This window comes from Ochotona curzoniae, unplaced genomic scaffold (genome assembly GCF_017591425.1).
Source record: "Ochotona curzoniae isolate NIBS_2020 unplaced genomic scaffold, NIBS_Ocur_1.0 contig_4148, whole genome shotgun sequence".
NCBI classification, from domain to species: domain Eukaryota; kingdom Metazoa; phylum Chordata; class Mammalia; order Lagomorpha; family Ochotonidae; genus Ochotona; species Ochotona curzoniae.
In genome coordinates, this window is record NW_024466146.1 from 1,501,717 (window position 1) to 1,521,276 (window position 19,560).

General features: G+C 37.6%; 1 protein-coding gene across 4 annotated transcripts in view; it reads left to right on the forward strand.

Moving 5' to 3' along the window:
* Positions 1 to 19,560, forward strand: part of NBEAL1 (neurobeachin like 1) — a 155,093-nt gene that overhangs the window by 112,041 nt on the left and 23,492 nt on the right. For all 4 annotated transcript variants that reach the window (XM_040984461.1, XM_040984463.1, XM_040984464.1 and 1 more), the window contains 9 exons: positions 1,154 to 1,302; positions 1,869 to 2,002; positions 4,905 to 5,006; positions 5,853 to 5,948; positions 6,326 to 6,450; positions 8,257 to 8,397; positions 10,829 to 10,959; positions 13,154 to 13,263; positions 17,615 to 17,732. In XM_040984461.1, coding sequence (XP_040840395.1) covers positions 1,154 to 1,302; positions 1,869 to 2,002; positions 4,905 to 5,006; positions 5,853 to 5,948; positions 6,326 to 6,450; positions 8,257 to 8,397; positions 10,829 to 10,959; positions 13,154 to 13,263; positions 17,615 to 17,732 — 1,106 coding nt within the window. The remainder of the gene's footprint in view (positions 1 to 1,153; positions 1,303 to 1,868; positions 2,003 to 4,904; positions 5,007 to 5,852; positions 5,949 to 6,325; positions 6,451 to 8,256; positions 8,398 to 10,828; positions 10,960 to 13,153; positions 13,264 to 17,614; positions 17,733 to 19,560) is intronic.

Genomic DNA, 19,560 nt, shown 5'->3' on the forward strand with positions numbered 1-19,560 from the left:
GTGCCAAGATCACATATGGGCACCGGTTCTAATCCCGGTGGCATCGCTTCCTATCCAGCTCCCTGCCTGTGGCCTGGGAAGGCAGTTGAGGACAGCCCAAAGCCTTGGGACCCTGCACCCATGTGGGAGACTTGGAAGAGGTTCCAGGCTCCTCACTTTGCTTCAGCTCAGCTCCAGCCATTGCACTCACTTGGGGAGTGAATCATTGGACAGAAGATCTTCCTCTCTATCTCTCCTCCTCTCTGTATATTTATCTCACATTCTAATAAAATAAATTTAATTTTTTAAAAATATGAAATAAAAAACAATTCTGTCAATCAAAAGTTCTATAACCAGCAAAACTGTCCAGCATAAATGAAGACAATGGTGCTAGGACAGCTGGGAGATCACATACAGGGGAGTGCTTGTGGACTCCTGATGCGCCATTTTCAAAAACTCAAAATAGATCATATAGCCATAAATTTTAAGATTATAAATACATCACCCTGAGAAGAAAACACAGGAATAAATTTGCATGACTTTGATTAGGCAGTGGTTCTTAAAACACATGCTGGTAAAAGCCTAAGAGACCAAAGAAAGAAACAGATAGATCGGTTTTCATTAAAATTAAAACTTCTGGGCCTGGTGCAGTAGCCTAGTGGCTAGTCTTCACCTAGCAAGCACTAGGATCCTGTGTGGTCACTAGTTTGTATGCTGGCTGCTCCACCTCCCATCCAGCTCCCTGCTTGAGGCCTGGGAAGGCAATGGAAGACTGCCCAAAGCCTTGGAACCCTGCACTCGGGTGGGAGACCCAGTGGCTTCGGGAGTCAGCTCAAATCTGGCCATTGTGGCCTCTTGGGGCAGTGAACTAGCAGATGGAGGATCTCTCTGTGTCTTGCCTTCTCTCTGCGGTTCTGCCTTTCCAATAAAGATTTTAAAATCTTTAAAAAAAAAAAAAAAACTAAGCTAAAATCTTCTGTGTATCAGAGGGTCAGTTTTTAATTCTCTTGAAAACCTGTTTTAGGGACCAATATTGTATCCCTTTGTGTAAAGCCACTACTTGCAAAGCCACTGCCTGTAGCATATGCAGTTTAAAATGGTATTCTTTTCCATTTAGGCAAAATAAATTAGTAAAAGTATTTTTTTGTTCATTTGGTGTATTTTGTTTTCATAGTGACGAGAAAGAGGAACAGGATCAAAAAGAAAAACTGGTGTTGACGGAGGACTGTGAACTCATCACAATAATTGATGTAATTCCTGGCAGGTTGGAAATCACTACGCAGCACATTTACTTCCATGATGGCAGTCTTGAAAAAGAGGATGGTGAGAAGCTTGGGGAGAATGTTGTTTGCTGGTTAAACACATAGTTTATCAGTCGTAGGGTGAGATGAAAACAGGAAAAGGAAACATGAAATTTTAGTGTATCATGCAAAACTAGAAGTGGAATGTCAGCATAGGATTAACTTATCAGTAATCTGTTAGGGAGAATATTTTATATTTAGTAGATGTGACCACGGAGAATTCCTGTGACCTAAAGTTACAAAGCACAAATTTATTTTATTTTGTCTCAGTATGTATACTTATTCTTGGGCTTCTCAGCCAATCTTTTGTATGATTAAGATGCCAACATAAAGAGAAAAGGAAAAACTGTCTCAAAGATACAACAGTTTTTGTTATTCTCTATTCTTATGGAAAGGCAGGAGATTAGCTATACAATTTAAAAATTTTTTTTGAAAAATTTAAACATCCAATAAACTGAACAAATGACTTTTAAGATGAAATACAGCAACTGAGTTCCTTTTCCTTAAGTGCTACCTTTTTTGGAGCTATTTTTGTTTAGCTGAGTAATTTTATATGGTATTTCCATGACAGACTTTCTTCTTTTTCAGGGGTAGGCTTTGATTTCAAGTTGCCTCATTGTCAAGTTCGAGAGATTCATTTACGGCGTTACAACTTAAGGAGATCAGCCCTTGAGATTTTTCATGTTGACCAGTCCAATTACTTTCTCAATTTCAGGAAAGAAGTATGTAATAGAAACTGCTGCCTCTCTGGCAATCCTAAAGCATCCTCTTGAAATAATTTTCTGCCTAATGAGCTCTGATGACACTTTAGACTGTATATAATCTTTTATCAAGACAGAGTAGAGGAAAAATACATACCCTGGGGCTAATCAGTGTGTGCAGTTTTGTTGGAGTTTATCTTTGAGTGTCCGAACAGTGGTGCTTTTCAATTTTTGTATAAATGAATAGATCAAAAAGTCAGTAGAACATTGAATAAGAATCCGAGAGTATGGAGTCTGATAGTGCATGGGTTCAAATTCCACAATTTTGGGGCATATTTTTCTTCTAGAAATGCAATAGATCCTTAAATAGTATAGCTGTTAATAAGCACAGATTTGCAGCCAGATTACTTGGGGCCAAGGTCTAACTCCATCACCAGCTGTGTAATCTTGATCTTGTTAGTTATGACACTCAGTTCCAACCTTCCCATTCTTGATCACTTGGAGTCACACTTGTAGTACACTTTTCTTAGCATACCCATTTTCTCTCTGTTAGGTGTCATGTGTGAAAGTGAATGTGAGCTTTTTGGGGATTAGTGACAAAGCTCCCCAAATGGAAGAGAGCCCCCAGGGCTGGGAGTCCATTGTGCAGTGATGTTTTTCTGTTATTTCCTTTTTCCTTCCTTGTCCACCTATTGTATGCAGTGAGGCTGGTATTTGGATTAGCTCCCCTGCTTCTGTCTACACATATGGAAGAGGTCACTAATAGGTTGATATTGTCCATACCTTATCTTATGTGCAGTCCTGCCTCTTTTCCTCTCTTTATATTCTATTTAAATTTTGTGTTTCACCAAGGTTTGTTTTTTTTCACATGGACGGGATTTTCTGGAATGTTTCCAATGTCCACTCCTCTTTTTCTGATCCTGTCTCTGGTGCCCTCTCTCTCTATAGGGCATCTTTCTTAACAAACTACTGGCATGTTTGTTTCTGACTTGGCATCTGCTGCACGAAGAAGCTGATTCTTATAGAAACATCTAATTTTCTATTCATATAGAAGTCCAGGTTTACTTATAAATAATTTGATCCAGTTGTTTAAATAACATTTCCTATTTTTATAAGAGGATACCTTTTATTATTAAAATACTCCTTTGTGTAAAAATATTAAAAAATATCAAAATATCAAAAGCTGTGTCATAAAATTAAAATTTGATGAATGCCATGTATTATCTCTTAATGCCATATATTTCTGTATCTTTTAGTTACAAGGTTTTTAAAAACAAATGTTAGTTTTAAGTTGTTTATTTTAGTTTTACTTGACATACGTAGAGTCAGATAGACATTTTCTATCCACTGGTTGTCCATAATATCCAGGACTAAGCAAACCCAAATCCAGATGCTGGGAACTCAGTCTAGGTCTGCTACATGAGTGGCTGAGACCAAACTGCTGAGTTACCATATACTGACTTTCCAGGGTGCACTTCAGTAGGAAGCTAGAGTTAGGAGCAGAGCTGAGACGTGACCCCAAAGCACTCCAGTATGGATGCAGATATCCTAAGCACTGTCTTAACTGCTACACCAAATGCCCACCCCTTTTCACAGATTTTTTTTTTAAGATTTATATATTCATTTCAGATTCAGTTACAGAAAGAGTAAGAGGCAGGAAGAGATGGAGGAAGAGAAAAGGAATGTGGGAAAGGGAGTGAAGAGAGAATCTTTTGTTCACTCTCATGATGACCACAGAGACTGGGGCTGGGTCGGGCTCAACCCATGAGCCGGGAGCTTCATCCATATCTCCACTATGGGTACCATGGGCCCAAGCACGTTGACCATCTTGCCCTGCTTTTCCCAAGTGTATTAACGGGGAGTTGGGTCAGAAGTGGAACAGCCAGGACTTGATCTGGCACCCATAAGGAATGCATGCTTCATAGATGGCAGCAATACCAAAATGTCACAATGCCACCAGCTCCCCACTTTATATGTGTTAAAGCGCATTTGTATGCCATTCCTAATTTTAATGACAATCTTGTAATTAAAATATGAAAAATTCCATTAATTTTTTTATGGATGAAAAAGCTAAAATACAAAGATGAACTTGGGTACTTCGCATTTGTGTAGCTCTGAGTAATTCACAATACCGTAAAGATTACTATAAATTAGATTAAGTAATCTGATTGATTTATCAAGGTATCTAACTAATGGGAGGACTAAATTTGAGCTAAACTTGAGAAAATTTTCTGCTTCAAACCTACTAGTATTTCCATTACACAGTTATAATTCTTGCAAACTATACATGGCTTGACATTATGAAATGTTTTAGTTTAAAACCTTGGACTGGGTAATAATTATAAGCAATAGAAGCTTATTTGGCTCATGTTTCTGGAAGCTGGGAAGTCCAAGAATATGGTGCTACCATCTCTTGACTAATACTCTAAATATCCTACAAAACCACTGAATTATGTGCTTTAAAACACGAGTTGTCTTAGTAGAGCTGTCATGAAGACTAATCCGAGTTTTTCTTCATCACATTTTAAACTGCAAAGTGCCGTTGTTAATAGTTCGTCTCAGAAAAAGGAAATAGCAGAGTGATCACTAAAGACTTAGAGGATAGAGAGATTTAATCATGGCTTCCAAATTCCAATTAGGGAATAATTTGTTCTAGTATTTTATAGTATGGCACAATAACTGTAGCCTACAAAATTTGTTTATGTTTTAAAGTAACTAGAAAAAAGCCTGATACTTCCGATACATATGAATGACAAGCATATGAGGACATGGGAATGGTAGTTACTCTTATTTGATTATTACACATTTTGTCAAGTTATCATTATATATGTGTTGAATTGTATGCATAATTAATGCATCAATTAAGATTAAGCCATTTAATCAAATGAATTAATCAATTAAAATCGAATCCTTGTTTTTCTAGGTTAGAAACAAAATATATAGCAGACTGTTGTCCCTTCATTCTCCAAATAGTTATGGAAGCAGATCACCACAAGAGTTATTTAAAGCATCAGGATTAACACAGGTAAGAAATTTATATCACTGTTTGGATGATCCTTTTATATCTCAAATATATACTTGAAATTAAAACTTGACGCTTCTGATTGTTTTAATTTTTATTAGCTGACAATGTTTGAATCCTCCTTTGGTTCCCTCACGTACAGGGCCCTCCCTCTATTTCTTATGTCAGTTAATTAATGTATATACCCTTCAGTAATTTTCCTTTCGGACTCCTATTGTGGCATAAAGAGTTAGTGCTCGTCAAACCTGGCTACTCCACTTTAATCCAACTCCCTGCTAATGTGCTGTTTGTGGGATGACCTAGCAGCTAAAGTCCTTGCCTTGAATGCTCCAGGATCCCATATTGGTACCAGTTCTAATCCCAACAGCTCCACTTCCCATCCAGCTCCCTGCTTGTGGCCTGGGAAATTAGTCGAGGATGGCCCAAAGCCTTGGGACCCTGCACCCACGTGGGAGACCCAGAAGAGGATCTGGGCTCCTAGCTTTGGATCAGCTCAGCTCAGCTCCAGACCTTTTGGCCACTTGGGGAGTGAATCATCAGATGGAAGATCTTCCTCTCTGTATATCTGACTTTGCAATAACAATAAAGAAATATATATACATATATGTATATATATGTTGAATTTCTATTCTTTTTCTTAATTTTTAAAAGGAAGTTGATTTAGGAAATGCATGCAGATTTAGCTCCCTAGTAATAAACCTTTATTTTTCCTGAGCTCCATTCCTTTTCAGTACGAATATGGTAGATAATGGTTACAGAGAAGCAGTATTAGTTCTGTCAGTGATAGTTGCTGATTTCTATGAGATTAAAAAAATAAAATTTTGGTGTTGCTTTGTTTGTGCTGTCTAGAAATGGGTGAACAGAGAGATATCAAATTTTGACTACCTCATTCAGATAAATACAATGGCAGGACGGACGTACAATGACCTTGCACAGTATCCTGTGGTAAGTTGTATATAAATCTAGTAAACATGAAGTTGCCTTATAATTTTATAATACATAAAAGTTGATGCAGATTTCTTCTTATTTTTAACAAATATCATTTTTTTCCCGAATGTCTTTGTTCTGTGAATTTTAAGAAGTGTACAAGCATGAAGAATAACTTAATAAAATATTTTTTCTTTCACTATGTTGTATGTATTCCAATGGATTTATACGAAATAATGTTTCTGATTTATTGAACTAGTGAGTAATAAATGCTAGTGACAGAAAAACTATTTCTAAACACTATCCCCTTTTGCCTTTAGATAAGCATTTGATACTAAATATGGGAACATAATCTTCCCAAGAAGGAATGTCTGTATTGTAAATTGTTCTTTTAGTTTCCCTGGATTTTACAAGACTATACTTCAGAAGAATTGGACCTTAATAACCCTGCTGTATTCCGAGATCTTTCCAAACCAATTGGAGTAGTTAATGATAAAAATGCCAAAACTATGAGAGAAAAGTAAGTGCTTTTTATTTCTTTTCAAAGACACCCATTGCATTTCCCGTTTTTTCTCTGTGATCTTGTAGATAAATGTTCAGTTAATGACTTTTGGTAATAAAAATATTCTAAGTTGTTAGCTAACAATTTGTTTAAGTGGATGGTTCTTTATCGTATATTTTAAATTCTTCATTTGCAGTCTTCCTCAGTACTTTAGCTGTAAAGTATATTTTACCACTGGACATTTGTTTTAGGTGTGTACATTCGAACACCACTATTAGCCAAACATTTTTTCCTAGCAATGACCAAAAGATTTTTGGCTCTTTAAAATAACATTGTCCTGGAGGTGGGTGTTTAGCCTGACGGTCAAGATCCCTGCATGCAACATCAGTAGGCCAGTATTCTGCTAATGCAGTCCTCGGGGAGGCGGGGGAGAAATAAGAATGGCTCAAATAATCGGGTTCCTGCCAGTCACAAGGGCATCTGGGATTGATTTCCCAGTTCAAGCCCAACCGTTGTGGCCCTTGTGGGGTCTTAGGTGGTAACCAGTAGATGTGAGTAAATAATTGCCTCTCTTTCTGCCTCTCTCTTTCTGTCCCTCTTTCTGTACTTCTCAAGTTAAAAACAACAATAGAAGGGAAAAAAAAACCTGGAACAGGAAATAATCATATAAATTATTTTTAAATTATTTATTTATTTAATTGAAAGAAAGAAAAAAGAGGTGGGGTAAAAGGAGACAATTTTGTCTATTTGTTGGTTCACATTCCAAATGGCTGCAATGGTCATGCTGGAACAAACTGAAACCAGGAGCCTGGAACTTCAGAGAGGCCCAAGTACTGGGCCATCTCCTGCTGCCTTCCCAAGTGCATTAGCAGTAGTACTGGATTGGGAGTGGAAGCAAGCGAGCATTGAACTGTCTCCACTATGGAATGCCACACGCACAGGCAGTGGCTTAAACTGACTGCACTGCAATCCCAGGCCCAGTGCAGATAACAGTTTATTGGCAGCCAAAGATTTAAGTTTTGACTTTTAATGGTATAGCTTAGTCTTGATATAAACAACTTTAACCTGAAAATGTCTTCAGATGCAAAAATAGCCTGTAAACTACAAATTACATTTAATGCCTTTATTTTGAAACTGAATATTAACTATTGACTCATGCATTAGATGAATATTCACCAAAAGGTTAATTTTAATTATCTCTGGGAAATGGATTTATTGTTGACTTCGAGTTTCTTGTATTTTAATTCTTCATGTTTTAAAATTTTTGTATCATGAGTATTATATTATTGCATAGCACTAAATGGTTCTAGAATCTAGTATTATTAAAATTTCATTGCTTAGGAAAAATATTAGGAATAAAATTTCCTTCATTTATTATTATGTTGTGGTGATACAAATGCATTGTCTTAAAAAGCTCTGTTTTTGGGACTCTCACTGCAGTGTGCTAATCTAGGCCTCTCCTGCTCTGCTGGCAAAGTGTTCGGGTCCCAGTTCTAGTCCTGGCAGCTATTCTTTTGATCCCTTTCACTACTAATGGCCTGGGAATGCAGCAGAGAATGGCCCGAATGCTGGGCACCTGCCCCCATGTGAGTGACCCAGAGGATGCTTCTGGCTCCTGGCTTTAGGTGGGCCCCACCCTGGCTGTACAGCTATGTGGGGAATGAACCAGCAGCTGGAAAATCTTTTTTTCTCTCTTTGCCTTCTCTAATTCTGTCTTTCAAATAAAAATGAATCTTAAGAAGAAAAAAGCTGTTTTCAGCATTACAACATTTCTCTCACTTTTGTAATTTTATTATTTTGCTATAAAACCTTAATTTTTTTCAGATATGAAAATTTTGAGGATCCTATGGGAACTATTGATAAGTTTCACTATGGTACTCACTATTCAAATTCTGCGGGGGTCATGCACTATCTCATTCGTGTAGAACCATTCACCAGCCTTCATATCCAGCTTCAGAGTGGAAGGTATGTTTTGGGTAAATACTCTATTTCCTTTTGATTATAGGTTAATGGTGCAAACCATTTCCCTTAATGTCTTGCCCTTTATGCTTTCTGTTAGGTTTCAGTTTAAATAATAACTAACCACGCTTGTTTGAGGGGTCTCAAACTGACTTACACAAATAGCTTTCACAGAAAATTGCTTTTCACTCAGTGATCTCGGAATACCTTTGGAATCCATACTGTTTTGAGGACCCTAGCAAAGATTTAGAATTGGATCTGCTATGCCTGAAAGTCAAACCTAACCCTGCCTACGTAATCCTCCCAGGAGTATTTATCAAGAGAAGTAGGAAAAGCTAGCAAGAGAAACTGTCAACACTATAGCAGCTATGACAGATCTGTGATACCACTGTGTTAACATATGCCCGTGAACATCATTACCTACTATCTTTCATATTTTCCTGATAATCCTAAGGAGACTGACTTCTCTGAGAATACCCTTCTTGCTGTGTCCTCCAGCTATCTGCATCCCTACACCTCTGTGTTGCCTTGTTCTTTAACATTACCATTTTACCTTTCCCACCTAATCAATAACCATTTAAACATTGCCTATTTTATTTTTTCCTTGGAGCTTCATCTCTTATAGTTAACCTCAGACTTCCATGTCTGAAGTCCAATGAGACTTTGCTTTTAAAAAAGAGATTCTGTCAGGCTGGAAATCTTGTGTCTTAGATACTCCATTTCTGTTCCAGCGCTTAGCTTATATCCTGGGAAAGCAGTGATGGATGACCCAAGTCCTTAGGCCCCTATATACCCATGTGGGATACTGGGAAGAAGCTGCTGGCTCTCAACTTTGGATCAGGTCAGCTCTGGTCATTGCAGCCATCTTGTAAGAGAACCAGCAGATGGAAGACCTCTTTCTGTGTCTCTTCTCTCTCTGTAAAATCTGCCTTTCAAATAAAAATAAATCTTAAGAAGAAAGAAACTCTGTCCCCAAGATTAGTAACCACTCCCAGATGTTATGCATACTGGGATAACCAGTAATTTTTTCTCCCTCAATATGCAAGAAAGTATAATTGAGTCTTTTTGGATATTAGTCATTTTATGAATAAGTTATTTTTTCTCATAATTCTAAAATTCTGTTTTGATGTCAGTGGACACAATGAGGAAAATGAAAACTGTATATGTGACAAGGGATTTGCATCTAAAATATGTACAGACAACTAATTAATGAAAAGGCAAATAGGTGAAATTAGAAGTGAACAAAGAGGAGTTGGTGGGAGATACATCTGGGGACACCTGCACCTCCCATAGGAGTGCCTGGGATCTAAGTCTTTTTCCATTTTCATTGGATTTACTGTTTCTGTTCTTCCTACCTTTGAAGTATGTAAAAATAAATAGATTTTCAAAATAAAATGATAATGAACAGATAATAAATAACCAAGGTGTTTTGAGGGGTCTCAAACTGACTTACTGAAATAACTTTCACATTTTTCTAAATGTGAAAGAGAATCTGATCACATTTTTTCCAAAGAAGACATACAAATGTCCACTAAACATAGGTAAAGATTCTCAATATTGAGGCAACTGGGTGAGCTGCCATTGCTGGCAATGCTGGCATGTCACAGGAGTGCTGTTTCAAGTGGAAGCTGTTCCACCTCTGATCCAGTTATCTGCTGCTACACCCAGGAAAGGAGTGGAGGGTTCTAGCTAAGCACAATGTGAGATACAGGTGCATTTCCAGGTTTCTGGTTTCAGCCTGGTCCTAGCTCACTGTTGAGTCCATTGGGGGAGTGAACTAGCAGATGGAGGATCCATATCTCTTTCCCTCTTTCTCTGTTTTTCTCTCTGTTACTCTATCAAGTAACTAAAGCTTTAAAAGAAAAAGTTTTGGGCCCACCATGGTAGCTAAAGTCCTCACCTTGCATGTGCTGGGATCCCTTATGGCCGGTTCATATCCTGGCTGCTCCACTGCTCTCCCAGTTTCATGCCTGTGTCCTGGAAAAGCAGTAGAGAATGGGTCCCAAAACCTTGGGACCCTGCATTCACTTGGGAAACCTGGACAAAGCTCCAGGCTCCTGACTTTGGATTAGCTCAGCTCTGGCTGTTGCAGCCACTTGGGGAGTGAACCATTTCAGAAGATTTTTCTGTTTCTCCTTTTCTGTGTAAATATGACAGTCCAATAAAATAAATAAATCTGTTTTGAAAAGTTTCAAAATTTAGCTGGAATTTCTCAGGGCTGATTATGTTTTCATTTTTACCAAGATTAAAATTATTGCATGAGAGCATGGATGTGCTGACGATATGATTTGGAAGACAGGATATTTTAACAAGGGAACAAATCGTGTTTTAGCCATTAGAGAAAGAATAAGAAAAAGAGTAATCGTAAGAAGCCTGAAGAGACTTAAAAGATTTGCTTCATGCCTTCTTTTTGCTCTCATTCCATTTTCACATGCAGATTTGACTGCGCAGATCGACAGTTCCATTCTCTCCCTGCTACCTGGCAAACTCTCATGGATAACCCAAATGATGTGAAAGAACTTATTCCTGAATTCTTCTATTTCCCAGAGTTTTTGGAGAATCAAAATCGTAAGAAATATGAATGAAAAAGTCAATCATGTCCCAATGGAGAACACTGAAAAAAATGTCTTTTAAGACAGCTCTGTAGTGTTCCATGGGTTATTTAAGGTTCATTCTGCCTGTAGTTTACTCTGTAATAGGTAATAACTGAGGCTCAGGTACAAGGCTCACTTACCCAGGAAGTACCATTAAGAACTTAATTAAGAGGCTTTGGTTAAGAGTAAGGTGTTCATTAGAGAAATGCAAGTGGCCGTATACTATTTCAGCTGTGTATCCCATTTGGCTTCAAAGTCTTGAGTTAGAGAAGATGCAGGTTTAGGCCTGGAGTGCTTGGACCAAATCTATTGGCAAACTCATGTTTTTATTAGATTTTCGTTAGAATACAACCCAACCTGCCAAGTCATTTATGTAGCATTTATAGCTGGTTATTATGATGCGACAGAGACTGCATCACTCACAAAGCTAAAAATATTTATATTTTAGTCCTTAGGAAAAATTTGCTGACTCATATGTTAGAGACCATTACAGGAGTCAAATTGAAAATAATGACAGGGTATGTTATTACTCTATGGAAATCCGTATTATGTTTTTCAAATAAAGGAAGCTTGGAGCTAAATACAGTCTTCAAAAATATACAAATACATTCTACATGTGGTAATTTTATGTTTTTAAGCACAAAATGCTGGTGAGATTTTTGAGTATTCAATTCAGCAGTGTTAAAAAGGTCATTGCTAACTTTCTGGTTCCTTCTGGCATGTGTAATGTGAAAGTTTCACACGTTTTTGTTCAGTTGAATCAGTTGTTCAGCTGGAGACAGCACTGTCATTTTGATCTTGTGCTGTGAAACAGTGTGCTGGAGACACGGCATCAGATTCTCAGAGTAAGGCAGTCAGAAAGAGTTTAAGAAAAGGTAAATAAGTTGAACCTGCTGACTGGAGTCTGAGCCTAGTGCAGACTGAAACTGGATGTAGAACTGAAGCCGCTTTTGGCCTGACTTTATGATACTCATCAGAGCCGGGTGCTGTCTACAGGTGCTATCTCTTTCCCATTGTATCCTCATTGTCAGAAATCAAGTGAGAGAAAGCAAATAGATCGTATGCCTTCACGAACAGATTAATAAAATCAACTCAAATTGTGCAAAGGAATTGTAGTGATTTCCCTAACAAAAACCTTGAAGTGTGGTGCTTTTGTAAAGGCCAGTTTCTTTATGTATTTTTGTTCTGCCATTCTTTGTCTTGGGCTGTTTCCTGTAATGTTTTGCAGATGACAAAAGCAGCTTGGTGAATCATAGATTCATTGGTGTCTGTGAAGGAACAACAGGTGTTCATCCATTATGTCCTCTCTTGAATGAGGAACCCTTTGTCATAACCCCTCTTCCTTCTGCAGAGCTAAGTCATACTCCAGTCAGTAAGTCAGGCGCCTAAAACGGACACTGAGATACAGGGTAATGCTGTTTAAACAAGCAAAATAAAGGTTCACCCAGCAAGAGAAAGGGGACGACAAGCAGTATGTGCTCCACAGTGGTTGGGTTAACATAGCCCAGATCCTGGACATCCTCCTGTTCCATGACATTTAAACCTCTCTTCAGCTTGAGACAGTGGCATTTTAAAGCAGCATGCTGCTATTATAGGAATGGAATTTTAAGACTCTTACTTGAAGCTCTTTCGTGTTAACACTTTTCCTCCCACATTGTATGAATAAGCAAACCTTATATTTGGGAAATTTTTGTCAAAATGCTATATTCTGTCTATATATGCAAATTATTATGCAATAATGTACTTAAAATAGTGATATATAAATATGTTATTTTTCCATAAGACAAATATAAAATCCATTCAGAGTGAATTTTAAGTATTAGTTTCACCAAAAAGGTCTATGGGTATATTTTCTAAATCAGCTGATAAAAGGACTATATTACTTATTTTTAGTGTAAGAGGAATACCCAGTATTGCATTTTTTTTTGATAATTTAGGGTGAATTACATACTTTTCCCTGCTTTTCTCAGGAGCAAAAATTCTTGTTCTGGCTTACCTTAAAATTGTTATTTTATTTTTATTTATTGTTAATTAACTAATAGAATGCATTCTAGTAGAAAAGAAGAAAAAAACCACTTACTTGCTTTGTAGTGTGCCTTCATTTGTGTTTGTTTTACTGCAGTAATTTGACAAATTATGTGATCCATTTATCTTTTTTATGTCTTAAGAGTTTAACTTGGGTCGCTTACAAGTTTCCAAAGAACTGGTAAATGATGTCATTCTCCCCAAATGGGCAAAGTCTCCTGAAGATTTCATCTATAAACATAGAAAAGCTCTGGTAAGACTTAATTATCATTGTTTTTCACAGGATGAAAGAAAATATATCTGTTAATTATTTTCCTGTAATGATTTGTAATCTAACATAGATATGTCTTTTAGAAAGCATAATACAGTAATTTATTTTGAGAATATGAATATTCTGAGGTACCAAGAACATAGCGCAACCCCATCAATATGTAACAAATTAGGGGTTGAGCATCTGTGATCCAAAAAAATCTTAACTCTAACATGACCCCAAATTGGAAACTTTTCAGGCACTAACATGATGGTCAAAGGTTTGGATGTAGGGGCTAGCGTGGTGGCACACTGCTTGTGATGCTGGCGACCTCTGTCAGAGTGCTGGTTCAAGTCCTGACTCCTCCATTGATACCTCTTTCTTCTCTCCCAATTTCTCTTTCCTGCTCACCTACTTCATTCTCTTTCTTTTTCTGTGGCTCTGCCTTTCAAGTAAGTAGTATAATATAAATATTAAAAGTTTTAAATTTTGTTTGAAATTGAAATTGATTATATCTATTTAAATATTCAAAAATTAAATATTTGAAATTAGAAACTTATCTAGTCCCAAGCCATTCCAATAAGGGATACTCAGTTCTGATACTCCAGTTCTTAAACTGTTTTTTCCTGTGTGAGTAACTTTTCTGATTACCAATCTGGAATAATTTGATGTTTTGAAGTTTCTACATGTGTTTAAGATCTACCAAGGATGAGAACATTTTTTTTTTAATCCTGAAAGATCTCACTAAGTTTCTAATAAGAAGGGTAAATTTCAACTAAGGAATGAGTATGGTTTTCAGCTAAAGAGTATGGAGGATTAATTTAACATTGATACTATGTTACTATCTTGGAGATGTTTCCTTTTTTTCTGCACAGTAGGCCAGTTACTACTAATGCTGTCTATCCAAACTGAAATGTTGCAGATTGTGTAACTAATTAAGCCAATATTTGGAAACATTCCTGTTAATACATGCTTATCAAATTTACAAAATTTAGCATTAGGTTATATTTGTAAGTAAAAAGCTATGTGTGATAAGTATTGGGAAAAAAATAATCCAGCTTTTAAAGATAGTCTACTACTGGGTAGCCAGAAGGCTCTTAGATCCTTTACTACAGTACTGTTTAAGACCTGAAGTAGAATATAGGATTTTAGAAAAGTGTACTCCCTATTAATAAAGTATTAGAAATATGTGTTTCAGTTATATATTGCTGTGTATCAAATTGCCACAAACTTCAGTGGCTTTAAAGTAAAGCCTTTTCTTTACTTCTCTTTTTTTTTTTTTTACTTCTCACATTTTTGTGAGTTGACTGGTCTCATTTGGGCAGAAGTGTCAGTCTTGCTTGAGGGTCTCATGCACTTTTGGCCACTGGGATTGGAGTCACCAAGAGATTGTGCAAGAACCCTGAGATGCTTGGCTTTACTCTCTTTCCATATGAACTCAGGCTATCTCCTGTTTGTGGCAAGACCCCAGACCTTCTACATGGCACTCGAGGTTCCACAAGAGTGCAACAGTGAAAATTTTTATGCTTTCTTAACAGTTAAGATTCTGAGTTGGCATAATATCATTTCTTTCTTACAAAGGTTGAACATTAACAAGGACCAGTGCCAGCAACAAACCTTCTACCCTTTAAATGTTGAGATTTAAAAAAAGGCTTTGTTTCTGTCTCTGCTTCCACAAAGAATCTGTTCTTTGGGCCATAAATTACTCACCGTTCTCCTACAGGCAAATATACTTCCTGCCTCTTCAGCCTTCCCCCTCGCATCTCTTGCAGAGATTGGCAAAGTGTCTATAAAAGGCAAAGGCTTTTATTTGCCACAACTGCTTCTGTTATTGTAGTGCAAAAAGGGATGGGATTGTGTTCTACTAATGCATAACTCTAATGGCGAGTGAGATTCAACCCACAGACGTAGTTTGTTTACTGCTGCATTAGGGCTTTAGGTCTAGAGTTCAGGATTTTGTCTAAATCAAGTTTGTGTGAGTGGCACTGCTCAGATGGGACTCCTTGGGTTTGAAGATTAATGTAGAGAGAGAAGTAATCTTCCCTCACTGACCACAAAGCAATGGTTTGACAGGCAGAAGAACCATGGCATTCACTTCCATCCGGAACAAGGAGAAAAACAGGAGGCTGCTAGTGATCTCTGGTGTGCCAGTTGAGAATGCCAGTACAGACATGTTCTCACATCTTCTGTTAGGGTGCTATCCTAATTCTTGAGAATGTGGTTTTCTCTTGTTTTGTTTTGTTTTCTTTCTTTAAGTTATATTTAAAAAGAAAAAAGGTTACAGAGGAAGGGAGAGAGAGAAATGGATCTTTGATTTGCCGGTTCACTCCCCAAATGGTCACAGTGGCTGTTACTAGGCTAGGCCAAAGCTAGAAACTTCATCCAGGCCTCCCCGGGCTGGCAGAGGCTCAAGTTCTTGGTCATGTGTAGCCACTTTCCCAGGCATATTGGAGCAGTTGGATCTTTAACTGCAGTTACGTAGCTTAACTCCTGGTTCACGATGCTGGCTCCTCAGGCTGCTTCCTAATTGCTCTAGGACCTGCATTTGAGTTTTGGCCTTGCTCTCTTAATTCTTTATTTTAAATTAAAAATACCTTTTTTGGCATCAGTGTCTTATGTCAACTTTTTTCCTAACCACAGTAGGTTGTAAAGCAAAGGTTTTTCTTTTCAAGTACAATTTCTATCTCTTAATCTGAGCTAATATAGTTCTTTTTGAACTGTCTAATTTATCAACTCTATTGGACACTACTTTACAAAATAATCCATTCTTGAGGTTTGCATAGCAGTGTAAGCTACTACCTACAGCTCCGGCATCCCAAATGGGCGCTGGTTCAAGTCTATGCTACTCTATTTCTGATCCAGCTCCCTGCTAATGTGCCTAGGAAGGCTGACGACAAAATGGCCCAGTTCCAGCCATTGCAGCCATTTGTGGCATGAACCAGCAAATTGAAGATCTCTCTTTCCCTGTCTCACTCTGAAACTCTTATCTTTCAAATAAATAAGTCTTAAAAATGAAAACAAAACAGCCTATACTCCAGACTAGATGGGATGCTGCTTTGGAAAAAATTTTCCTTAGACTTGTTTTTCAGCTGAGTGGACCTATGAGGTACAACCTTAAATTTATGATATTTTAATAGGTTGTTAGGATGCTGGCATCACAGGTGGTGGCTTACCCGTTGCACTATGATGGTCCTCAACAGGTTGTTTCACAGCCAGTCCTTGAACTGACTAAACTTGTCTGAGGCCATATTTTGACGATGATACTCTGATTCAGTTATTAGATCATTTCTCATTTTGAGCATAATTTCTATGCTGAAAATGATCCCAAAAATTAGTTTTATTTTCAAAGTCAACAAGATCTTAGTTTCTTTTAATTTTGCTTCAAAATCAAGTAGTTCATCTTTTAACCAATCCTACCTTTTATGATAGGGTATATACTTCCATTCAAAACATGTGGAAAATCAGGACACCCCTAATGATCTTTTATAGGCAGCTAAATGAAGCCAGTTGTCACTGTCAAACATCTGTCAAGGTCTCCACATCTAAGTCCGTGAGTTCAAGTAACTAAACCACGGGAGTCTCTCCTCCAGTCTTTAAAGCTGAGTCTTGCAGAGTGCACCAGGTCTCTGCCTGCCACCCAGTCAACCTCTTCATGGGCAGACTTAGTGGAGTCATTTACAGTTATGTTTTCCACCCCAGTGTGGTTTCATAATTTTCTTGATATGTTTATTTTCTTTTTGTTTTTATTGTACTTAGTTTTATTTTCTTAAAAGGCAAAAATGCAGACAGATGTTCTACTCACTGATTCATTTCCAGAATTTATGAAACAGTCAATCTTGGACTAGTGGAAATCAGGAACTTAGAGCTCAATTTACATCTCCCATGTGGGTGGCGGGGATCCGGGTGCTTGTGCCATCACTTGTTGCCATTCTGGATGCACGTCTCTAAGCTAGGCTCTCTAACTAGGAGTCCTCAGCGGCACTTAACCGCCACAGCAAATACCCTTTCTTTTTTCTTAAATGGGAAGTCTCTAGCTGTTTCCGTACGAATGTCACCACAAAGGCACATTTCACAATAACATGAACTCTTTAGTTACTGACATTCTGGCTATTAATAGATTGTATTATTTTCCCCAGCCATTGTTTGGAGATGAGTGTGTCAATATTAATAAATATGCTATATATGTCATAGTGGGTATGAATAGCCAGTTTATGTAGTAGATATTGAATGAATGTTTGACATTAAGAGTTTTGTTTTATTTACAGCCATTTAGGTTTGTACATGAAAATGTTTCTTTTGTTTTTTACTTATAGTTGAAAGTATCTCTATTGATTATTAAATGTGTTTTTTTCAGGAGTCTGAATATGTTTCTGCTCATCTTCATGAATGGATTGATCTGATTTTTGGCTATAAACAAAGAGGTCCAGCTGCAGTGGAGGCTCTCAATGTTTTTTATTACTGTAGTTATGAAGGTATAAACCTACATATTTTTTCTCTTTCATATTATTATTTTTAAAATGTATTTGGAAGGGAGAGAGATATTCAACAAGTAATAGAAACCAAGAGGGGGAAGTGAGATGAAACAGCTCTCTTTTGCTGGTTTATCCCCAAATGCCCACAGTGGCCAGGTTTTGCCAGGTGGAAGTCAGGGGCTGGAAACTTAATCTACTTCTTCCATGTGGGTAGCAAGAACCAAACCAGTTGAATTATGACCTGACATTTCACAGCATGTACATGAGCATTAAGCTAGAATTGGAAATGGAGCCAGGATTTGAACCCAGATGTGTATTGCAGTTGGCTTAACTGGCATCACACCATTAGCCAAACAGTACCCCTTTGAATTATTTTGACAGGATCTATTACTTAATATGTGTTTATTCATGATGTTTTGAACATATTAACTATGAGAAAGATTAGGTTAAAAAATAGCATTCTGTTTGACAGATTAAGAATCTGATGCTTTTTTCCGATTAGTATTAATTAAAAATGTGTAAATTTAATTATGAATCTCAGTATAGTCAAAAGTTTCTGGTTTCTGCTCTCTAGCATACATTTCCATCCAATTGGGTATTGTATTAAATTATCACCAGAAGGTGACAGAAATTGTCACAAGCAGGTATTAAATTATCAGAACTAAATCGTCACTGACAGGGTCATTGCAAACCATTCCCTGACTTTGAAATAAAGCCTTCACAATTGCAAATAAATTCTTTACCTGATAGGTGACACTGTTTAGCTCAGGATCAAAAGCTGATGGTTTTAATAAATAGTTCTTTCTTTTCTAGTTCTAAGGTTAATAATAATGTGAAGTCATGTGAACCAGAGCAGAACTAATGTGGTTTTTTGGTAAATAAACAAGCATATTTTTAACATGCAATATCTATATCCATTCAGGTAATAGATTTGTAAGGAGATATTATTGAATGGCTGTTTAAGAGCCTGGACTTTACACAATTACTAGACATGTCAAAACCTACGTTAGGTATGACTAAACATGTGATCAGTTAAGGGGCCAGCATTTTAGCATAGCAGGGTAAGCTACCACCTGCAACACTAACATTACCTCTGGCCATTGGTTAGAGTCCTGGCTGCTTGACTTCTGATCCAGCTCCTGGAGGATGTGTCTTGGAGCAGCAGAGAATGGCCCACATGCTTGTGCCTTTGCCACCCATTTGAAAGGTCTAGGTGAAACAAGGTCCTGACCCCTGGCTTCCACTCAGCCTAACCCTAGCTACTGTTGCCATTTGAGTAGTGAACCAGTGGGTGGAAATTCTCTCCCCCACCTCTGTTTTTTCTTTCTCTGTAACTCTACTTCCAAATAAATATTTATAAAAGACAAAATGTGGAGTCAGTATTGAGGCATAGTGGGTTAAGCCATACCTGTAAGCACAGCCTGTGCCAGAATCTCAAATGAATGCCAGTTTAAGTCCTGGCTGATTCAGTTACAGTCCAGCTCTCTGGCACTGTGCCTGAGAAAGCAGTGGAGGATAGCCCAAGTGCTTGAATCCCTGCTCCTATGAGGGAAATCTGGAAGAAGGTCCTAACCCAGCCCTAGACATTGGAAGACCTCTTTGGCTCTCCTTTTGTCTCTGCCTCTGCACTACAAATAAATGAAATAAACCTTTAAAAAATGGTTGGACTGATTCTAACACATGGCATTCCTACTCAGATTTTTTTTAAAGTGTGATCTGTTAACTGGAGTATCACTTTTCCCTACCTTTGTGTGTGTGTATGTGTGTATGTGTGTTTTAAAAGATTTATTCTTTGGTCTCTGTGCAATACCCTAGTGGCTAAATCCTT